Source organism: Eubalaena glacialis, chromosome 12 (assembly GCF_028564815.1).
Source record: "Eubalaena glacialis isolate mEubGla1 chromosome 12, mEubGla1.1.hap2.+ XY, whole genome shotgun sequence".
Classification (NCBI taxonomy): domain Eukaryota; kingdom Metazoa; phylum Chordata; class Mammalia; order Artiodactyla; family Balaenidae; genus Eubalaena; species Eubalaena glacialis.
This window is the reverse complement of record NC_083727.1, coordinates 46,883,595-46,904,763: the sequence shown is the minus strand read 5'-3', so window position 1 is coordinate 46,904,763 and position 21,169 is coordinate 46,883,595. Positions and strand designations below refer to the sequence as shown.

The 21,169-nt window shown below is 34.8% G+C and overlaps 1 protein-coding gene across 1 annotated transcript in view; it reads right to left on the bottom strand.

The window, feature by feature from the left end:
- Positions 1-10,339: 10,339 nt before the first annotated feature.
- HDAC2 (histone deacetylase 2) overlaps positions 10,340-21,169 on the bottom strand; it is a 30,850-nt gene continuing 20,020 nt past the window's right edge. Inside the window, exons 8-14 of the mRNA XM_061207693.1 lie at positions 20,980-21,088; positions 16,888-17,028; positions 16,534-16,642; positions 15,741-15,871; positions 14,607-14,762; positions 12,108-12,165; positions 10,340-10,698 (exon numbers count right to left, since the gene is read on the bottom strand). Coding sequence (XP_061063676.1) covers positions 10,668-10,698; positions 12,108-12,165; positions 14,607-14,762; positions 15,741-15,871; positions 16,534-16,642; positions 16,888-17,028; positions 20,980-21,088 — 735 coding nt within the window. The 3' untranslated portion in view covers positions 10,340-10,667. The remainder of the gene's footprint in view (positions 10,699-12,107; positions 12,166-14,606; positions 14,763-15,740; positions 15,872-16,533; positions 16,643-16,887; positions 17,029-20,979; positions 21,089-21,169) is intronic.

Sequence of the window (21,169 nt, the reverse complement as noted above, 5' to 3'; positions counted from 1 at the left end):
TTTAGTTTTTGCTCCTTTTTAAAGTATTAGTGGTTTTAAGAAGGACCAGAGATAAACTCATATCTCATTTAATCTTTATATCTATCTGAAACTGATATTATTCCCATTTTATAGATGAGGAAACTGAGGTTCAGAGAGTTTAGGAAACTTGTAAAAGGCCACAAAGATAGTAAGTGGTGATCTTTATACTACTTTATATAGCTTTACTAAGCATAAGTAGTCACAATTACTCCAATGTTACCTGGCTGCAGCAAGTGTTCTAAAACAAGTTTTTTTAATAGAGTTCCCTCTGTTCCCTATGGCATAAATCAAGAAGTTCATTTTCCTGGTACTCGTACCCCAAGACTAGACAGGTTCATTATTTTAACCTTTACTCATACTCAATGTTCCTAGAGACACAGGAATCTGTGTTAGGCAATTACTAGCAAAGGTTCAAGAAGCAGTAAAGAGGAAATCAAGTGGTAGTGATAGTGGCTGAGAGAGATTTGGATAGTTGTGCAGGAAGGAAGAGTGGATTTGCTTCTAGGTGGGCAAGGCAACAGTGACTCAAGTCTAGCCTACCAGAGCCCAGAGAGAGAACAGTTGATGATTTACTACTCCATTGCACAAAATAGCTAACACCAAAGAGTCCTCTGGGAAGAGGAACAGGCCAGTTATGAGTTTATTTCCTCTCTGTTCCAAATAGAGCCTTCTTTGCCTGCACTGCAATATTAGAGCTGACTCTTTTAAATACCTCTGCTTGGTCAGCTGGCACGATACCAAGCTTTGTCAGTAGAGGGTGCTAAAGGAGGAGGGGCTTCTCTTCTCTGGTTCTGGTGTGCTCTTCTCAGCAGGTCCTTGCAGCGTGAATGGCTTCTCCAGCACCTGGCTCCTGCATCACCAGTCAGTTCTCTAGCGCTTGGCCCCATCACACAATGGTCAGCAGCATCTCCCTAGTACCATCTCCCTAGAGGGAGTATTTCCGGCAGGTGTTGCAGAGTGGGTTTCCACCCGGACAATCCCCAGTGACTTCTCTGCTACCCTGAGAGCCATGCACGTTTCCTCTCCAGAGTCTGGATCTCAGTCTTGGGTTGGGGTGGTGGGCTCTTTGGACACGCTCTCTCAGCCCTAGGGGTAGTGGACTCTCCTTATATCTGTATTTATTGCTGTTTTTTCAGTTGGTTTTTTTTTTTTTTTAGCATTCTCTATTTTTCACTAGGCAGTCCCTCATTACTCCAATCCTGTTATAATTAATGACTATATTAAACTTGTCATGTTCAAATTACATTGTGGTTTTTCTCTCCTGATTAGACTTTGGCACAGGGAATCTTTGGTCTCTGTGACCTTTATGATATTTTTCCAATAGAAATTTTTGGTATAATGAACTGATGTAAAATTTTAAAAATTAACCTCTGTGGGTAAATGTTTATATATGAGGGAAAGATTAAAAAAAAGAATTTCTAGTAAGTATATTATATTCAACAACCAAGAAATATATTGCATACCTATTATGCAAAAAGACATAAAGGCATACTGTTAATTTTGGACTTGAAAGATCTTTCAACACAGGGATGGCAAAAGCATTTCATCTTTAATGCCAACTCTGATGAACTATAATGGCTATCTGGGTTGAGAAGGATTTTAAGGCCAGAAAACAATGATCAATTTATGATATCTGCCACAGGTAAAAGAAAAGTGGTGGAAAAGCATGGTTATGTGTCAGCTGTTACCCGACCAGTTTTACAGATTAGTAAACTGAGGCATAGAGATTTAAATGACTTGGTCAAAGCAAAGCTATATAACATAAAGGCTGTGGCTAACTCCTTATTTATGATTTCCAGTGCACTGCTCTTTACCTGTTGCTGCTCCAAGTGATGATGGAGTTTTGAGCAGGCCAAGTAAGAAGCACAAACAAGCTAAAGATGAGGCTGGTTACCCTTAAATCACTTTTAGGATCTGTGGTGCATATCTGGGAAGTCAGATTTATTGCCCACCATAGTAATAAACAGATCTGAAATAAAATGAACTTACAGAGTTTTCTAACTCTAGAAACAGGACGGCATTGAGTGTCATTAAATTAAGAAACCCCAATGCTTTACCATTTACTTAAAGAGATGTCATATGTTAATTTGGTTTTCAGACAGATTTTAAAAACATACTCACCATCAAAAGGGAATAGCACAGAAATTGCACCTAAGCCTAGTCCATGTAAACATTAACTATACAAGTAAATATGTCTAAAAATAATATTTTCTTTTTTTAATTCACCAAAAAGAAATTTTATTTGCAGTTGACTGATGGGGAGGATGATAGCTAGTAATAGTTTGGACTTCGGATTGTAGAGAAAATATTTTCCTGGAAAATACTGTATGTCCACTTCAGGTAGATCCTACGGAAATTCGAATTCAGCCCATTTAAGAGTATAACTTCTGCAAGGCCAATGAGATGTAGCTCTCCAGTTCTTGTACCTGGAAGGCTGTTATCCACCACAGGAGCACACAAGAGTGCCCTTAAGCAGCTCAATCCCACCTAGAATCTAATCAAAGGCAACCCAAGTTTGAATTTTCCTGCTAGACTACAGAATAAGGAGATTTTTGAAGTGCTTTTCTCACCTAGGGATACAGCAAAAGTGCAATTAAAAAAGGCAAAAGGAGAAACTCTTGTCTCTTAAGTCAAACATTCAGTTTATTAGTCGCCAGAACCCAATGACCTTTTGTTGGTATTTATTAAGCAGAAGCAATTTTGAGAACGTTTTCTCTTTTAACTTAGGAACTGCTTCTCTATATTTGCCTGTTTATTGAAAAGTTTCACCTGCACATCAGGCAATTAATTATATGCCACGTGATTGGAGGTCACCCTTGAAATGTTGATTTCTGAAGAAACAAAAAAAGCTAATTAGTTAAAGGATACATGAGAGAAGCTAGAAACTTCTGCTTTATCAATAGAACCAAAATTCATAACTCGAGAGAGACTAGAGTCCTAGATTTCACTCATTACTTTGTTGAACTCACTCCTGAACACATACCATTGGTTACAAGGTGGACCTGGCAAAAACACTGACCGATTTGGAATTTTATTATTCAGGTTATTTTAGAAATAATTAATTTGTACATATTTCCTCAACCTTTAAACATTCGTAAATTATTAAAGAGCAAATAACAATTTAATCAAGGACTCAGCTCTCCTTTATAATTTATTCCACCAGCACTCAATAGTAATCCTAATCACAACTCTGCAAAGTTTCATAATTTCAAAGATCAAAGAGGTTAGGTACTTAGTTTAGTAACAGAAGATGTGGAACAAGAGTCCAATGTCCCTGCATATGAACTTCACTCTACTGAGATGCATTTCTTTTTTTCTTTTAAAAAAATATTTATTTATTTGGTTGCACCAGGTCTTAGTTGCAGCAGGCAGCCTCCTTGAGACTTGCCAGCTCCTTAGTTGCAGCACGCAGGCTCCTTAGTTGCGGCATGCGAACTCTTAGTTGCGCCATGCATGTGGGATCTAGTTCCCTGACCAGGGATCGAACCCGGAACCCCTGCACTGGGAGCACGGAGGCTTATCCACTGCACCACCAGGGAAGTCCCTGAGATGCATTTCTTAGAAATAAATTTCAATTCTCCTTTTTTATTGTGTATTTTAAATGATTCCATTCCCAGCCAAAATAGAAAACTATGGCTCTAATATTCATTTCCATTCTACTTTTGACTAGACAAGTCACAAGTAACATTTACTACCAGATACACTCTACTGTGTTTTATGGATGTAAAGCTCAGGAATCAGTGTTATAATTTTTCTACCTAAAGAAAAATCCAAATCGATAAACTACATTGTAGTTTAATTCAAATAGTATTGAGTCCAATATTGCATTCAGAAGAACCTGTTAATGAGTGTTACTCTGCTTGTTAAATGGATCACCAAGTGATTACAGGAGAAAATGCACAAACAGTAGAAAAAAAATTTAAACAATGGAACATCTGCCATCTTGTGGTAAGATAGAGGAAATGCAGCTACTGTTGAGTAGCTTCTAAATATTGTAACCCTTCTGAGCATTTATTTCTTCACATGAACATTGCTATGCATGTAAAAAGCCAATAACAATTTAATAGTTTCATTTTTTCCATAATCCATTCACAACCATTTTGCTTGACAGATTATCCGCGAGTAAATTGCAAGGGCACTGAGATCCCCTTAAATTTGCCAAACGTTAATAGCTCCCTTGCTAAAACCAGTTGTCAAAAGATTGCTTCTCTATCCACCATGGCCTAGTAGTTTGATGCTAGTAGGCATCGAACTGCAACAGAAGGCTCAAAAGCAATTCATCTGATGTCTAAATAACACTTGAAGATTTGACTTCCCTCACTATTCTGGCCCCATCTATCTCCCTTTACCTGACATAACAACAACAGTAGTAGTTAACACTTGCTGAGCATTAACTGTGTATCGACTCAATCCTTACAACAACCTTAATGAGGTGAGGACTATTATCATCTTCCTCATTTTAAATTAAGAAGCAATTGAGGCACAGGGAAGTTAGTAACTTGCACAAGATTGTGGAGAAGAAAAAAGGATCTTTAAGCTGCTGAAACTTATTACTTGTGATAGCATACAAATTGAAGTTTTCACTTAAAACCTTGAAATCCATGTCCTTTATACCACAATATAAATAAGAAATGCTATGAACCCCAGGTATAAGAGAAGCTTCAGTAGTAATTTTACTGAAGCCACAGAAACCAGAAGATGCAGGTAAATTACTTCAATGTAAGGACTTCAAAGAATCTCCTATTGACAGAATGCTAGTAGGTTTGGTAATTATACAATTACCTTATAGTACCAATGGGATTTGGAAGCTTTCACCCATGTCACAAGGAAAATGAGAAAAATTGAGAACACAGCAACATCTTCATTAATTTAGTTAAAGGACTGGCCCCCACCCCCTTGCTGAATTGAGGTCTTAGTTTTAAAGTGCCATTTTTTAAGAATGAAAATGATAGTGATGGTTGATAGCTACTATACCCTCATCAGGACCACATAATTCTTCCAGATGACTTACATACCTTATTTTTTGTGTTAGGCTTTTAGCCACATGGCAAAATCTTCCTTCTCCTGGGAAGAAATGAAACTAAGATAGTCACTAATGTCCCAGCAACACTGAACTGCATGAATCTGCAAGTCATTGCAAAAGATAATTTGAGAAAAGGAAAAGAAAGCTGTAAGGTTGTATAAAATTTCCATCCCTTTGACCAGAAATGATCTGTTCATATTTTTTAGTTAATTAAAAATTTAAAAATTTACACATTAAAAAAATTGAATAAAAACCCCATGATAACCTCAATAGATGCAGAAAAGAACTTTTGATAAAATTCAACATCCATTTATGATAAAAATTCTTCAGAAAGTGGGCGTAGAGGGGACATACCTCAACATAATAAAGGCCATATATGACAAACCCACAGCTAGCATCATACTCAATGGTGAAAAAGCTGAAAGCATTTCCTCTAAGATCAGGAACAAGACAAGGATGCCCACTCTCACCACTTTTATTCAACACAGTTTTGGAAGTCCTAACCACAGCAGAGAAGAAAAAGAGTCCAAATTGGAAAAGAAGTAAAACTGCCACTGTTTGCAGATGACATGATACTATACATAGAAAATCCTAAAGACGCCACCAGAAAACTACTAGAGTTCATCAATGAATTTGGTAAAGTTGCTGGACAGGAAATTAATATACAGAAATCTGTTGCATTTCTATACACTAACAATGAAATATTAGAAGGAGAAGTTAAGGAAATAATCCCATTTACCATTGCATCAAAAAGAATAAAATACCTAGGAATAAACCTACCTAAGGAGGCAAAAGACCTGTAGTCTGAAAATTATAAGACACTGATGAAAGAAATTGAAGATGACACAAACAGATGGAAAGATATACCATGCTCTTGGATTGGAAGAATCAATATTGTTAAAATGACCATACTACCCAAGGCAATCTACAGATTCAATTCAATCTCTATCAAATTACCATTGGCATTTTTCACAGAACTAGAACAAATAACTTTAAATTTTGTATGGAAACACTAAAGACCCCAAATAGCCAAAACAATGTTGAGAAAGAAGAATGGAGCCAGAGGACTCAGGCTCCCTGACTTCAGACTATACTACAAAGCTACAGTAATCAAAACAGTATGGTACTGGCACAAAAACATATAGACCAATAGAACTGGATAGAAAGCTCAGAATAAAACTCACGTACTTATGGTCAATTAATCTAGGACAAAGGAGATAAGAATATACAATGGAGAAAAGACAGTCTCTTCAGTAAGTGATGGTGGGAAAACTGGACAGCTACATGTTAGAAAATGAAATTACAACATTCTCTAACACCATATACAAAAATAAACCCAAAATGGATTAAAGACCTAAATGTAAGACCAGACACTATAAAACTTCTAGAGGAAAACATAGGCAGAACACTCTTTGACATAAATTGCAGCAGTATCATTTTGAATCTGCCTTCTAGAATAATGGAAACAAAAACAAATGGGACTTAAATAAACTTAAAAGCTTTTGCACAGCAAAGGAAACCATAAACAAAACAAAAAGACAACCTATGGACTGGGAGAAAATATTTGCAAATGATAGTACTGACAAGGGATTAATTTCTGAAATATATAAACAGCTGATACAGCTCAACATCAAAAAAACAAACAACCCAATCAAAAAATGGGCAGAAAATCTAGATAGACATTTCTCCAAAGACATAGAGATAGCCAACAGGCACATGAAAAAATGCTCAACATCACTAATTATTAGAGAATGCAAATCAAAACTACAATGAGGTATCACCTCACACCCATCAGAATGGCCATCCTTAAAAGTCTACAAATAACAAACGCTGGAGTGGGTGTAGAGAAAAGGGAACACTCCTACACTGTTGGTGGGTATATAAATTGGTACAGCCACTATGGAGAACAGTATGGAGGTTCCTTAAAAAACTAAAAATAGTTACCATATGATCCTGCAATCCCACTCCCGGGCATATATCCGGAGAAAACTCTAATTCAAAAAGATACATGCACCCCAATGTTCACTGCAGCACTATTTACAATAGCAAAGACATGGAAGTAACTTAAATATCCATCAACAGATGAATGGATAAAGAAGATGTAGTACATATATACAATGGAATATTACTCAACCATAAAAAAGAATGAAATAATTCTGTTTGCAGTGGCATGGATGGACCTAGAGATTATCATACTAAGTGAAGTCAGACTGAGAAAGACAAATATCATATGATACTTACAAGTGGAATCTTAAAAAAAAATACAAATGAACTTATTTACAAAACAGAAACACTCACAGAGATAGACGATAAATTTATGGTTACCAACGGGGATAGTGGGGAATTAGAAGTTTGGGATTAACGTATACACATTACTATATATAAAATAGATAAACAAGGTCCTACTGTACAGCACAGGGTACTATATTCAATATTATCTAATAACCTATAATGGAAAAGAATCTGGAAAAGGATATATATGTATATCTGAATCACTTTGCTGTACACCTGAAACTAACACATTGTAAATCAACTATACTCCAATAAAAATTTTTTAAAAAATTTGTATATTCATAGTCCAGCATTCAAATCCCCATGAAAGCAGCCAATGCTTCAATGCTACCAGTTTCATGATCACTTTTCCTAGATATTTGTATAATCAAGTAATTTTGCCTATTGTTTTCATTTTACACAAAAAGGTATGTCACATGTCCCAGGTCTTCCTCTTTTCACTTAACGATGTGTCTTGAAGGTATTTCCATATATACAGTACATAGTTCTCATTCTTGTTAGTTATAGCTGTATAGTATTCTTTCTTAAGTGTCATTCAACGCATCCTATATTGAACATTTAGGCCATTTTAATCTTTTATTACTTTAAGCAATGTTTCATAATGAAGACTTCTGAAAGTCATATTGCACATAAAGTATATTAAATTTTCCAAAATGGCATTTTAAATCAGATTATTTGATTTTGATACAGAATGTCAAATTAAGCTCAAGAGGTTATACTGACTTACTTACACAACCTACTGCAAAACACAACTTCCTTAAACTCTTGCCAACAGTTGTTCTTTATAACATGATAGGTTTAAAAAATTAGGTTAAAAAATTTAAAAGTATCTTCATAGCTTTTAACTTGCATTTCCTAAATTAAGGTTAAAAATCTTTTCATACTTAAGAATTATTTGCATTTTTTCCCAGTTAACTCTCCACATCCTTCATGCCTTAAAAAAAACCTTTATCTTTAGATATTAGCCTCTTGAACTGTGACAAGTTGCAATTCTGCACACTGCCCGCCCCATTTGTCATTTTTCTCAATTAGAAGTTGCTAGTCTACAGAATCTTTTAAATATCAATTTCGTTTACAGTTTGGGTTCAGTGTCATACTTAGAAAGGCCTAGTACTTTCTCAAAAGTCCCTTATGGTTTCTAGTACTTAGTTTCATTTTCCCTTTCCAACTAATCTGATTCTTCTGATGGAGGGCATAAAACTTTTTTCCCATTTGGCTACCCATTATCCCAATACCACTTAAAGAATAATCTCTCTTCCCTCATCAACTTGAAATATTTTTATCCAATATTAATTTCCAAATGTATTAGGGTATTTATACATCCTGTATTATGATCTTTTTCACTATACACCAGAACCGTAGCTTCTTTACACTTTTATTTCTAGAAATTTTTGTTATTGCTCTTGTAAATGGGATCTTCCTTTTTCCAACAGATCTTCTGGTTGTTATATATAATATATCTTCAGATATATTAACAGTTGCTGGTTTCTGTGTATTAATGTTGTACCCAGTCACCTGGCTGAACTTGCTTGTTTCATACTGTTCTCTTGAGGCTTCAGTTTTATATAAATGCTTCTATTTGTAAACAGGAAAACAAAACCTAAATGTGACCAAGCAGGCTCACCTCAGTACTGAAACAAATTTTTGGTATACCCTTGTAATCAAACATTAATACAGAGCAGTTAAAATGAGCTGCCCTTGTTAAACAGGGTTAGATAATTAAAACGTAAAGAAGCAAGTTACAGAAGTGTACACATGCAATACCATTTGTTTCGCAAACACTAAATGCGTGTCACTATTTCACTAATGAAAGACTGAATTCCATAATTCCTAATGTCATAAGGGTTTATATGCTGACAGATATGCAGCAAGAGTGAAAACATGGATAAGATATGGTAACTTCTTTAGAGTGGGAGGGAAATTAAATGGCAAAGTGATAAGGAGGGCTTCTACTTCTTCCGTGTTATTTATTGAAAGAAAAAAAAAAGCTTGAACCAAATACAGCTAAAGTGAAACATCTGTTAAATACAGGTGGGAGAACGGCTGTTCATTACAAAAGTCCAGGTGCTTTTGTGAATGTCTGAAGTATTTCTTAACACAGGCTTTTAGAGAAACATTTTTGACTGACCTGTTGTCTAGCATTCTATAATTTTTATCTCAAAATAATCAATTTGGGCTTTGTGAAAAGAGAGATTTCACTGATTTTGGCAAGTTTCTGACATGTTTTACTTTCTCCTTTGCATATTTTAGTAGTAGAAATTACCCCATTTGTCTGCTTTCTACCGCTAGAATGTAAGCTATAGGAGCAGGCATTTTCCCCTTTATGTTCAGATGCATACTCAAAGCCTTAATGGGTAGACACTCAATAAATTGAACGATAAATGACTTTTAAGTGTTGATTTCCTTGATTTGGAAACCTGGGTGTAATTGTGGAACCTGGATACCATGTAAATGCAGTACAAGAACCAGGTTTTATCTAAACAGCAGGTTTTATTTTAGCCTTAATATAAACACAGGAAAGTTCTGGTAAAACACAACCATACAATTTCTTGTCTACTTGGTATATAGTGGGGATTGGCAAAAGAGTCACATATAGCTCAGTATGGAAGCTATAGTTTCCTTTTCTGATTATGGATTTCTTCTTTCAACTCAGAATCTCCATTTCCAGTTTTTGAGAATCTTTGGTTCAGCTCAAAGATAATTCCTATATCTCAATTGCATAGCTTGTATCATTAATTTCAGAGATAAATTATGATAATGAGATATCAATCTTCACCAACATTGACTGGTTAACCTATAGAGAACAAGACTGTAGAACTCCTATTACATTAAGAAATAATAATTACTGTAAATACAGTAATTTCCTGAAGAAATAGTTTATGGATGTCTTTGAAGTTGCAAATCAGTATCTTCCACCTCTAGTGTATTCTATTTCTACAGAAACAGTCATGTCATTAGCCTACGAAAAAAGACTCCATGATGTAATAAACAGACAAAAGACAATCCAAGTACAATTTTTTAATAAAGATAATTACAAAAGATGGAAAAATCAGCTCAGAAAGGCCAATTACTTCTTTAATAGAGCAGTTTTTTGACATAATAACACATCAGTTTTAAATACTATCACATAAAGCATGGTGGAGAAAAGAAATTTTGCTTCATAATTAGAAAACTCACAATAAAACTTGCCAAGAAAAACAAAACCAAAAAAGCCATTTTGAAAATAAATACAGTCCATGCCAAAGTAGTATAAAATGAAGCCAGAAGTCTTCAAAAAGAAAACATTTTTCTTCCCAATATTTTCTCACTGAAAGTGATGAGACTCTCAAATTCAAGGGTTGCTGAGCTGCTCTGATTTGGCTCTGTTAAAAGAGGCAACATGAAATATTAAAAACAGCACAATCACCATTTAATGCACCGACCAATGGATCAGTCTTCAGTGTGTCCTCATTCTGGGCTCGTACCAAGAAACACGCTAAGCTGACAGTGCCTTGAGTGTTTTTGGAGTACTGACTGCCTTGATCTTTCTAGTGGTTTTACAATCTATTCCAAGTCATCCTATGAAGGCTAGCACAAAATTATGTGTGGCTAAGCATTTACATGCTTTCCGACAATAGAAACCTCAACTACGGTTTTTTAAAAAATTATGTACGGTTTAAAAGAAAAATTATGTTATGCTAGCCCAGTGCTTCTTAAATTTACCTGTCTCACAACACTAAAAAATCATGTATACAGAAATAAGAGCACCATGAAAGACCACGAGTGCCTATATAAAAGTTAATAGCGGGTTTCCCTGGTGGCACAGTGGTTAAGAATCCACCTGCCAATGCAGGGGACACGGGTTTGAGCCCTGGTCCTGGTCCTGGAAGATACCATATGCCACAGAGCAACTAAGCCTGTGCATTACAACTACTGAGCCCGCGTGCCTAGAGCCCATGCTCCGCAACAAGAGAAGCCACTGCAATGAGAAGCCTGCGCACTGCAACGAAGAGTAGCCCCCGCTCGTCCCAACTAGAGGAAGCCCGCACGCAGCAATGAAGACCCAACGCAGCCAAAAATAAATAAATTAAATAAATTAAAAAAAAAAAGTTAATAGCAAAACAAGGCTCAGATAAATTATGTTCAAGAATATAAATTGGGGCTTCCCTGGTGGTGCAGTGGTTGAGAATCTGCCTGCCAATGCAGGGGACACGGGTTCGAGCCCTGGTCTGGGAAGATCCCACATGCCGCGGAGCAACTGGGCCCATGAGCCACAACTACTGAGCCTGCGCGTCTGGAGCCTGTGCTCCGCAACAAGAGAGGCCGCGATAATGAGAGGCCCGCGCACCGCGATGAAGAGTGGCCCCCACTTGCCGCAACTAGAGAAAGCCCTCGCACAGAAACGAAGACCCGACACAGCCATAAATAAAAAATAAAAAATTAAAAAAATAATAATAATAAAACAAGGAGAATCAAACATTTTTAAAAAAAAGAATATAAATTGATCTATATTCAGTTACAATACTTATTACCAGTCTTTATAATTTTTTAAAAGCAAGCTACATAAATGAAAAATGAGAAAGTAGATGACACATAAACTAATAGTTAAGATACATATATTGTCTTATGCACCATTACAGACTAAAATTCAGAGCATCTCATAACAACTTACTGATATTCCAGGTTCAGTTCAGTACTTCTCAAAAGAACACATGTACACCCACCCCAACCCCAGTATGTGCTCATTATTTTTATAGTATATGAAAATTACTAGATAAAGAATATGGTTTACCCTTTGGTATCTGTTTTTTCACCACTATTGTCCTTGGATTTATCTTCTTCTTTAACATCTAAAAACAAAAATTGGGAAGAGATTAACACCTACTTTGAAATATAAAGTGTATACATTTTATTTTAAAATATATCTTACTTAAAATATAAAAAACTGCCATATACAATCTTACTATTCATGAAATCAGTAACTAAATAAGCTTTGTGTTAGGTGCTGTACTAAATGACAGAGGTTCAAGGTGTCAGTATAACACTGTAGTCCTGCCTTTGGGAAGTTTTCTTCGATGGGATCACAGCACTACAGCCAGGATATGTGCTGTGAAGAAGTCCAGCCTACAGACGTGAGCACAGCACTGTGGGAGATTAGGAAAGGCTATGATGAAGAAGTGACGTCTGAGAGACATTCTGAAGAACAAATAGTTTTTGGGTGGGAAACGGGGAGAAGTATCTTGAACAGAGGGAAAACTTAAAAGGACTTTGAGGCAAGAAGGAATTAGGTTGGAAGGAAGAACTGAAAGACCAATGTGGCTGGAGTACTGTGAGAAGGGGATAGAATTAGATGAGGCCAGAGACAAAACAGAAGCTAAATTCTACTGCTTATATAACCATTAGTTTTTAACCCTCACTAATAAGTACCAAAACTTTACTATTTAAAAAAAAATTAATGAAACAGGAGGAGCAACACTACCTATTCAAGATCACTGAAACAAATCAGCCCAAATGTACTAAATTTTTTCTTTAGATAAGCAAATGAACCAAAGTTGTGAGGCACTGATTATAATACAAACACATGGCAATATGGTTACTATGACATTTGTTTAGGCTTCTGGCTTAATTTAGGATGTGCAAACTTAAATAATTCAAAGTGCCAAATGGGATAGGGGGAGGGAGGTACAGAAAAGAAACGTTCCTAACTTCAGGTTTTGAACTACAGATTTTAAAAAATGTTTTCTATGGTAATATTTCTTTTATCTGTAGGCTGCAAGATTTTAACAAATCCAAGACCCTATAAGAAGAATTTCATTACCAAATTTCATTACCGTATCAGTAACAAAAGTATTTAGGAACTACTATGAGATTAATCCACTACCAGGCCATTAAGCCAGATCAAAAAGTACTCTCATTTTTAGCTTAAATAGCAATGAAAGATAAGCACCATAGTGCACCCACTTTCCCGTTTGGAAGAAAAAGCATAGAAAAGATAAAGATTTAAAAACAGGAAGAAACACCAAAAAGGAAAACAAACAAACAAACAAACAGAAAAACCAGACAAGACAAATTGACAGTAAGAGAAAAAAATACTAGAAAAATCCTACAACTAAAGCTAAGTCCTTCTTACCTCCATCACAGCTGGAATTTCTGGATGTCAATCAGTACACAAGAGCAGACTGGAGCCATCATTGTAATACATTGGGAAGTTAAAATTATAAAACGGTAGATAGAGAACAGTAGCGTATAGAGGAGTCAATCCACAAACAAGAACAGAACTAGATGTGTCAGACATGCTACGGATTCCTAACTCTCTAGTAAAAAAGAACACGAGAGCCAGCTTACTCACATAACTTCAATATGATAGGAAAAGGATGTTGGACCAGTATCTCTGAATCAGTTTTCCACATGCTACAGGGTCAAAATTAACAGGTCAACTAAAACCTGTGCTCATCACCTTTACTTGCATATAGGTATCAGGTATCCATCAGGAAATGCACCAAGTGCAAGAATACAGATATTTAGCATATTGCATTCTCTAGCCATGAGCAGCTCAATCTAGCAGAGAGATATATAAAGTCCCTAATGAGGTGCTATAATACAATGTGTTAAATAAAATAAAATGACCCAGGTATGTGTAAGTGCTCTGAAAACTCAGATAAAAGTAACACATTCTGGTAGCAATTCAATGCCCTAAAGCATCTATTTTCTCAACAGACAAACTGACACAGCATTTTTAAAATTAAGACAGCAGAAAGTATTATCTCCTCCCAACCCAGCTCCCAAATCCCTTCCCATCTTTCTGCAGCTTTTATGTTTCCTTCATATAATTTCTGAACAAAGTCTGTTCTCTGAGCCTTTTCAAAATAGTGAAACTAGTCTAAGGATAGATAATGTGACTCTTCTGTGTTTTATTCCCATCAAATAAACTTACAGGTGGTTACAAATTATCTTAGAATTTCAGCTCTGCTCACAGGCTACATATGGATCTATAACCACTTTGTCCTCTCTCTTACCCAATCTATATCATAGTGCAATGTTCACTATTTTAAGCCTATGTCGTCAAGAAGAGATAAGTTTCCTGTAATATAAAAACAAATGTGACTAATAACATTCAGAAAGCTCTAATTAAAAGAGCTTACTTACATGGGGGGAAGAAAAAAAGTCACCTACTTAGCACACTCACCCCCTCCAATACTTGTGTAATTGACTTCAGGATCTCATAAAAATTGCAGTATAGCTCACTTTCGAAAACTTACAATTAAAACATTAATCAAAAAATAAATCTGACCTGTTTTTTTGTCCTCCGTTTCCTTCTTGTCTTCTTCAATTCTAGCTTTCTTTGCTCCTTTCTTATGATCAGCCACATTTCTACGACCTCCCTCTCCTTCATCCTCAGAATCTGAGAATTCTTCATCACAAGCTATCCGTTTGTCTGATGCTCGAACTGATACATCAAAGATTTTTAATAAAAGTTTTGACAAAAGCAGTCACAGGTTTTACAATTGTTAAGTGCACCCCTCTACAAAAGAACTAGCCAGTCACCACATTTAAAAGTAAGGATAACAGATTTTAAGATTAGAACTGAATGCATGGCTTGCTAAATACTGAAAATTTAGCTTTACTCTAGGAAGAAATAATTTAAAGAAACATGAAAAACATTTGCAGATCTCATTAAAAAAACAAACAACTTTGGAGGAAAAAAACTGTGTTTTCCTGATAGGTGGTGGGAATGATGTCCTCAAATAAAAAGTAATCTTTTATTTCAGAGCTGAGAGGGGAAGTAGAGAAAATAAAAAATATCATTAACACCAAGTATGTTAGAATGTCTATACCGTGATAGCATACCATTATGCTATAAACCTACGAATCATATTAAGTGGAATTAGACTGTAGAATCAAACAGAAGGTGCTTCATGTTATTCAACTCACTCTACATAAGTGGTTAATTTGTGGAAGCTTCTGATCATATATGTAGTCAAATAAACTGAAATGGCTGATACTCCAATCAAGCTTTGAAACATAGGAAATTAAATCCACGTAAGATTAAAAAAATGGTAAAAATAAAGACAGTAATGATAGTGTGCTCATGAACAGGGGTCCCCAACGCCCCGGACCATGGACCGGTACCGGTCTGCAGCCTGTCAGGAACCAGGCCACACAGCAGGGGCTGAGCAGCGGGCGAGTGAATCAGCGAAGCTTCATCTGTCGCTCCCCACCGCCTTCATTACCGCCTGAACCATCCCCCACCCCCCGTCTGTGGAAAAACTGTCTTCCACGAAACCAGTCCCTGCTGCCAAAAAGGTTGGGGACCGCTGCTCATGAAAACATGTGAAGTTCTTGGGCCACCAAAACCTTCAATTTATAATGTTCTTTTAATAAACCAGAAAAATGTAACAGAATACACATCAAGGGACTATCTTACTAGAAATTCTCTTGTCTGGATCTTCTCCATCTTCATCTCCACTGTCTTCATGAACTGCATCTTCCGGAATAGCTTGCATTTGGACGCCAGGTGCATGTGGCAACATGCGTAAATTTTCAAATAAACGCTGTCTAAATTACAACATGCACAGTTATTAGAAAAAATTATTTTCTTTCAAGTTCCTTTTAAATGTAAGAGGAAACATTATGCAAAAAAAATTGCATCTTTTATCTAGCTTAACCTATGAATTAAAATAGTAACATTTACTGAGCACTGATACTTTACATATTATTAACCCATTTAATCCTCAAAATTTACAAGGTAGATACTATTTCATCCCCCATTTCAAGGATGAGGAAATATAAGCACAAAGGCAAGTTAACTTGCCAAAAGTCACAGAGCTAGTGTGTGGTAAAGAGAGGACACAAACCCAGGTCTGTGTACTACAAATGTCTCTCTAAACACTCCATTCTTAGATAAAGCTTTATCAAAATGTTTCAATGAAAATAAATTTCACTTTCATGTAAAGTAAGAAAATATAAAATTTATAGTGCCCCTTTCAATTGAAAAATCCATTTTAACTAATAGAAAATGGAAATATTTTTGAGCTATGAATCCCATACATTTTCCATTATTTTATAAAATTAATCAATAACCTTAAGGTTTCAAATACTTTTGACAAAGGAAATACCTATGTATAAAGCTAAAATGACCTACTGCATTTGGCCCTCTAAAAACTCCTAACGCTGTATCAAGATGAAATGTTTATCAAATCAATTCAATGATGTCTTACTTTATCTTTTCCATATATTCTGGAGTGTTCTGGTTTGTCATGTTTGAAGGACTAATATGCAGTTTGAAGTCTGGTCCAAAATACTCAAAGTAATCATTATATGGCAATTCTATCAAAAACAATGAAATAAAGTTACACATTAAAAGCTGAATTTTCACACAAATCCATGCACAAAATCCAGATGCAAGTTGTGAAATATTTCCAGAGAAAATGTTTAAAAGTGAATGCAAAATGAATTCATTAAGTGACTGCTCTCCTATTTACATGGTTTTGGAATCAACTGTAATCACCTAAACATCTTTTTCTATGAATTGACAGTTCATCCAATAAAGACATCAAAATAAGAACACTTACCATTGGGAATCTCACAATCAAGGGCAACAGCAGTCTCGTATGTCCAACATCGAGCAACATTGCGGATTGTGTATCCACCTCCCCCAAGCATCAGTAATGGTAAATTGAAAGTTTTTACAACTTCTACACATTTAGCATGACCTAAAACAAAGAAAATTTGGGTAACAATACATTTGCACATTGTAACAGTTGGAAAAATAAATTTTAAAAAGATAATATAAACAATACTTTACTCAACCAAAATGGCTTTTAATATGTGAAAATTTCTAATTTAAAACTTCTATCAAACACCTTTTATGCAATGATATACAAAAGACATAACTGGCTATGTTAGCAAGTGTCCCTGATCAAATATACAACTATATTAATATTAAAATATGAATATAACACATTTTATTAATGTGATATGAAGATATTATGTTCCTGTAAGGTTACCTGGGGGAAAAAATAAGTGAGGTTGCAATGAAACACTGTACAATCTAATCTAAACTGACTTTTTGTTACCACTTTCCTCCATAGACATGTACAGAAAAATTATGTAAGGCTATACAGGTTTAACTATAGGTTATCGTTAGGCAGTGGTATTACGGACATTTTTCTTAACTTATCTAAAATTATAAAATTAATATCTATTACTATTAAAAAAAACTTTAACAAATTTCTATGTGTAGAAATTTCAGTATAAAGTAAACCTAACATGAAAACAAAATATTTCCTTTGGATGTCATAGTTTAAAAATCAGTTACAAGTTACTAGTAACTTCTTATATTATCATCATCATTCAGGAACACAAGTCAATGTTTAAAGCAAGAAAAAAATCCTTCAATTATAGAAGAAATTGATGTATGTTGAATAATATTTTGGAAAAATCAAAAGAGTACAAAGAAAAAACTACCTAAAATTCTATCATCCAAAGATAGTTTTTTGAATATTCCTTTCCAATTCTTTTTGAGTTAATTTTTAAAAGCTTAATGGTATGTTTTCTTCATGTAACTATACTGTGAGCATTTTCATTAAGTACTCAATAGTTACATTATATGCTTTGTGACCACCTAGAGGGGTGAGATAGGGAGGGTGGGAGGGAGGGAGATGCAAGAGGGAAGAGATATGGGGACATATGTATAACTGATTCACTTTGTTATAAAGCAGAAACTGACACACCACTGTAAAGCAATTATACTCCAATAAAGATGTTAAAAAAAAAAGGGTATAAAAATACGTATAAATACGTGAAATTATGTATAAGGACATAAAAAGTGTAAATACCTAAACATATAACATATATAAAAACATATATATATATATAAAACAGTTACATTATATGATTCATAACCCAACTGTTATTACTGCAATTATGAAAATTCAGGCTTCTTATAATTGAGGAAAACCATTTGGGTATTTTTTAAAGATGAAACAAACAAACAGTTAACTTAAAGATAACAGTAAAGATAGCTGGCTAAACAAAGACATTTACTTTTCTTTCATCTCAAAACCTGATTAAAATGGTTATAAAGGAATTTTTTAAAGGCTAAAATTTATAAAAATGAAGAATGGGAGAGCATACAACAGTATCAATATAAAATAAGATAGAAAGGAGACAGACAAGAGGTAAACTGACTTTAGCAGTTTGAATTGAAGCTGGCAGTGGAGAAAGCTTGGAATCAAGTTTGACATTTGGGATTGCAAATACCTTTACATGCTTTATACAACGGACATTCTATCAGTCAGTTGAAATAGAATATAGATTTATAGTAAGTAAAATAAAATGCTGTAGTTTGTGATTATGAAAGCTATTGCTTTTAAGCTATTGCTTTTAAGTACAAGCATTAATAACTTTCAAAAAGTTAAGAAAACTGACAAGTTAATACACATCTTAAGAGTACATTAAGTAGATTTTAAGAAGATTGTATCCATTTTGAGGAAACAGATGGTTATCTGCACATTATTTTCAACAATACAAAACTGCTGCTTTTTGGCCACTTTTGACCTAGCAAGAAAAGGGGCAATTAATTTCAAATTGTTCAACCTAATATAAGCAGAATAGATTGATTACGTCATAATTCTAATGCTGGCTGGCATAGGAGCTATTGTAACATCAAATAAAATAGCCTTTAATATCTGTATTTAGTTATTACAATTCCATTTAGGCCTAGAGTTGTTCTGGAAAAAGTTCCACTTGAGAATTCTTCACATTTTATGAGAGAATTCAAAGCAGAACATGAACTTGTTACCTAAAAGTTCACAAGGAAAACAACTCTAAAATCATGTACAATATCTGTGATAAATCACAACTAATCCACACATAATAAATTTTAAGAACTTATTAAATAAAATTTCAGATTTATTCTTATACCCTAGCAGTTCATTCCATAATGGTGATCTTTACTTTGGTCTGGACCGCTATCATACGTTGATTTCAACACTTATAAGCAAAGAACAGCTCGATGTTCTACCAGATCTACAGAGGAAATTCACCCAAACAGGAACAAGTCAGAAGGCTGTTCTTCATGGAGGTAAAACTGATAGAACACTTGATCCATCTGAATATAATGTACTATTTATAAATACCGGCAATTTATTCATGAGTAAGGAGAAAACTAAGGAAATGACAAAATTGTAGGGGGAAAAACAAGTTATGCAAAAGGGAAATTGAATAAGTTGAAACATGCTTTAATGTTGCTGGTGATGCCATTAACACTGAATACCATGACCAAAATTCTGGTCTAAATACCAGATTTAAATTATAAAAATGGAAATATTGGAAGGGTGTATGCATGTGTTTGGGACAAAGTGGTGACTCCCTCTTCTTTCACAATGTAAAGTGAATATACAAGGTTAAAATTAAAAGTTAAAAATAATAAAGCTTGGGGAATTCCCTTGTGGTCCAGTCGTTAGGACTCTACACTCGCACTGCCAAGGACCTGGGTTCAATCCCTGGTCAGGGAACTAAGATCCCACATGCGGTATGGTGTGGTCAAAAAAAAAAAAAAAAAGAAACAAAAGCTTGCATGTTATTTAAAGAAAGGTAAGCACCAAAATAATCAACAAAAATTGTTGAAAATTATGCTAAGTGTAATATGTGGAATCAAAAAAACAAATGAACAAACATTACTAAACAGAAACAGTCATAGATATAGAGAACAAACAGATGGTTGCCAGAGGGGAGGAGAGAAATATACGAGGGAGATTAAGAGGTACAAACACTGAATTAGAAAATAAATGAGTCACAGGTATGAAATGTACAGAGTGGGGAATATAGTCAATAGTAATATAATATTTTTGTATGATGACAGATGACAACTAGACTTAGCATGGCGATCATTTTGAAATGTATAGAAATATCAAACCACAATGCTGTGGACCAGGAACTAACATAGTGTTGTAGGTCAGTTATATTTCGAAACAAACAACAAACAAACTCATAGAAAAAGAGATCAGATTTGTGATTACCAGAGGCAAGGAGTGGGGGGAGGGGAGATTAGATGAAGACAGTCAGAAGGTACAAACTTCCAGTTAAAAGATAAGTAAGTATTAGGGGTGAAATGTACAACACGATAAAGATAATCAACACTGCTGTATGTTATAAATGAAAGCTGTTAAAGAGAGTAAATCCTAAGAGTTTGCATCACAAAGAAAAATATACATGTTTTTAATGTATTTCTTTAATGTTGTACCTATAGGAGACGAGTGCTCACTAAACCTACTGTGTTAATCATTTCATGATGCTGAAATCATGATGTTCAAGTCAAATCATTATGTTGTACATCTTACGCTCACATGGTGCTGTATGCCAACAACATCTCAATAAAACTGGAATAAATAAATAAACAAATAAATAAAAGTTTTTAAAAAAGAAGAAAATCACTGCCTTGGTTGGTATTGCAACAAGCCTTACAAAACTACTCATGTATGAATATATACATAAATTTGACAAAATAAAAGATACATGCATATGACAAAAACCCATAAAAAACACAAAACACATGGTTCCCTGTTAAAATAGCAGGTAAAAATGAAATGACAACTTTTATGGGAAGTTCTTAGGAAGAAAAAAATTTTTTTTCCTGGAATATCACCCTTCAAATTGCTTACCTTTGACTGTCAAATTGAAGCAACCAAGTCTATCACCGGATAGTGAGTCTGCACCACACTGTAGCACCACAGCACTAGGTTGATACATCTCCATCACTTTTGAGATAATCTATGTACAAGGTAACAAATGTTAATGTCTCTAAAAAACATTTTAGAATTCCTTTTCATTTTTGAAAATAATAATACTTAC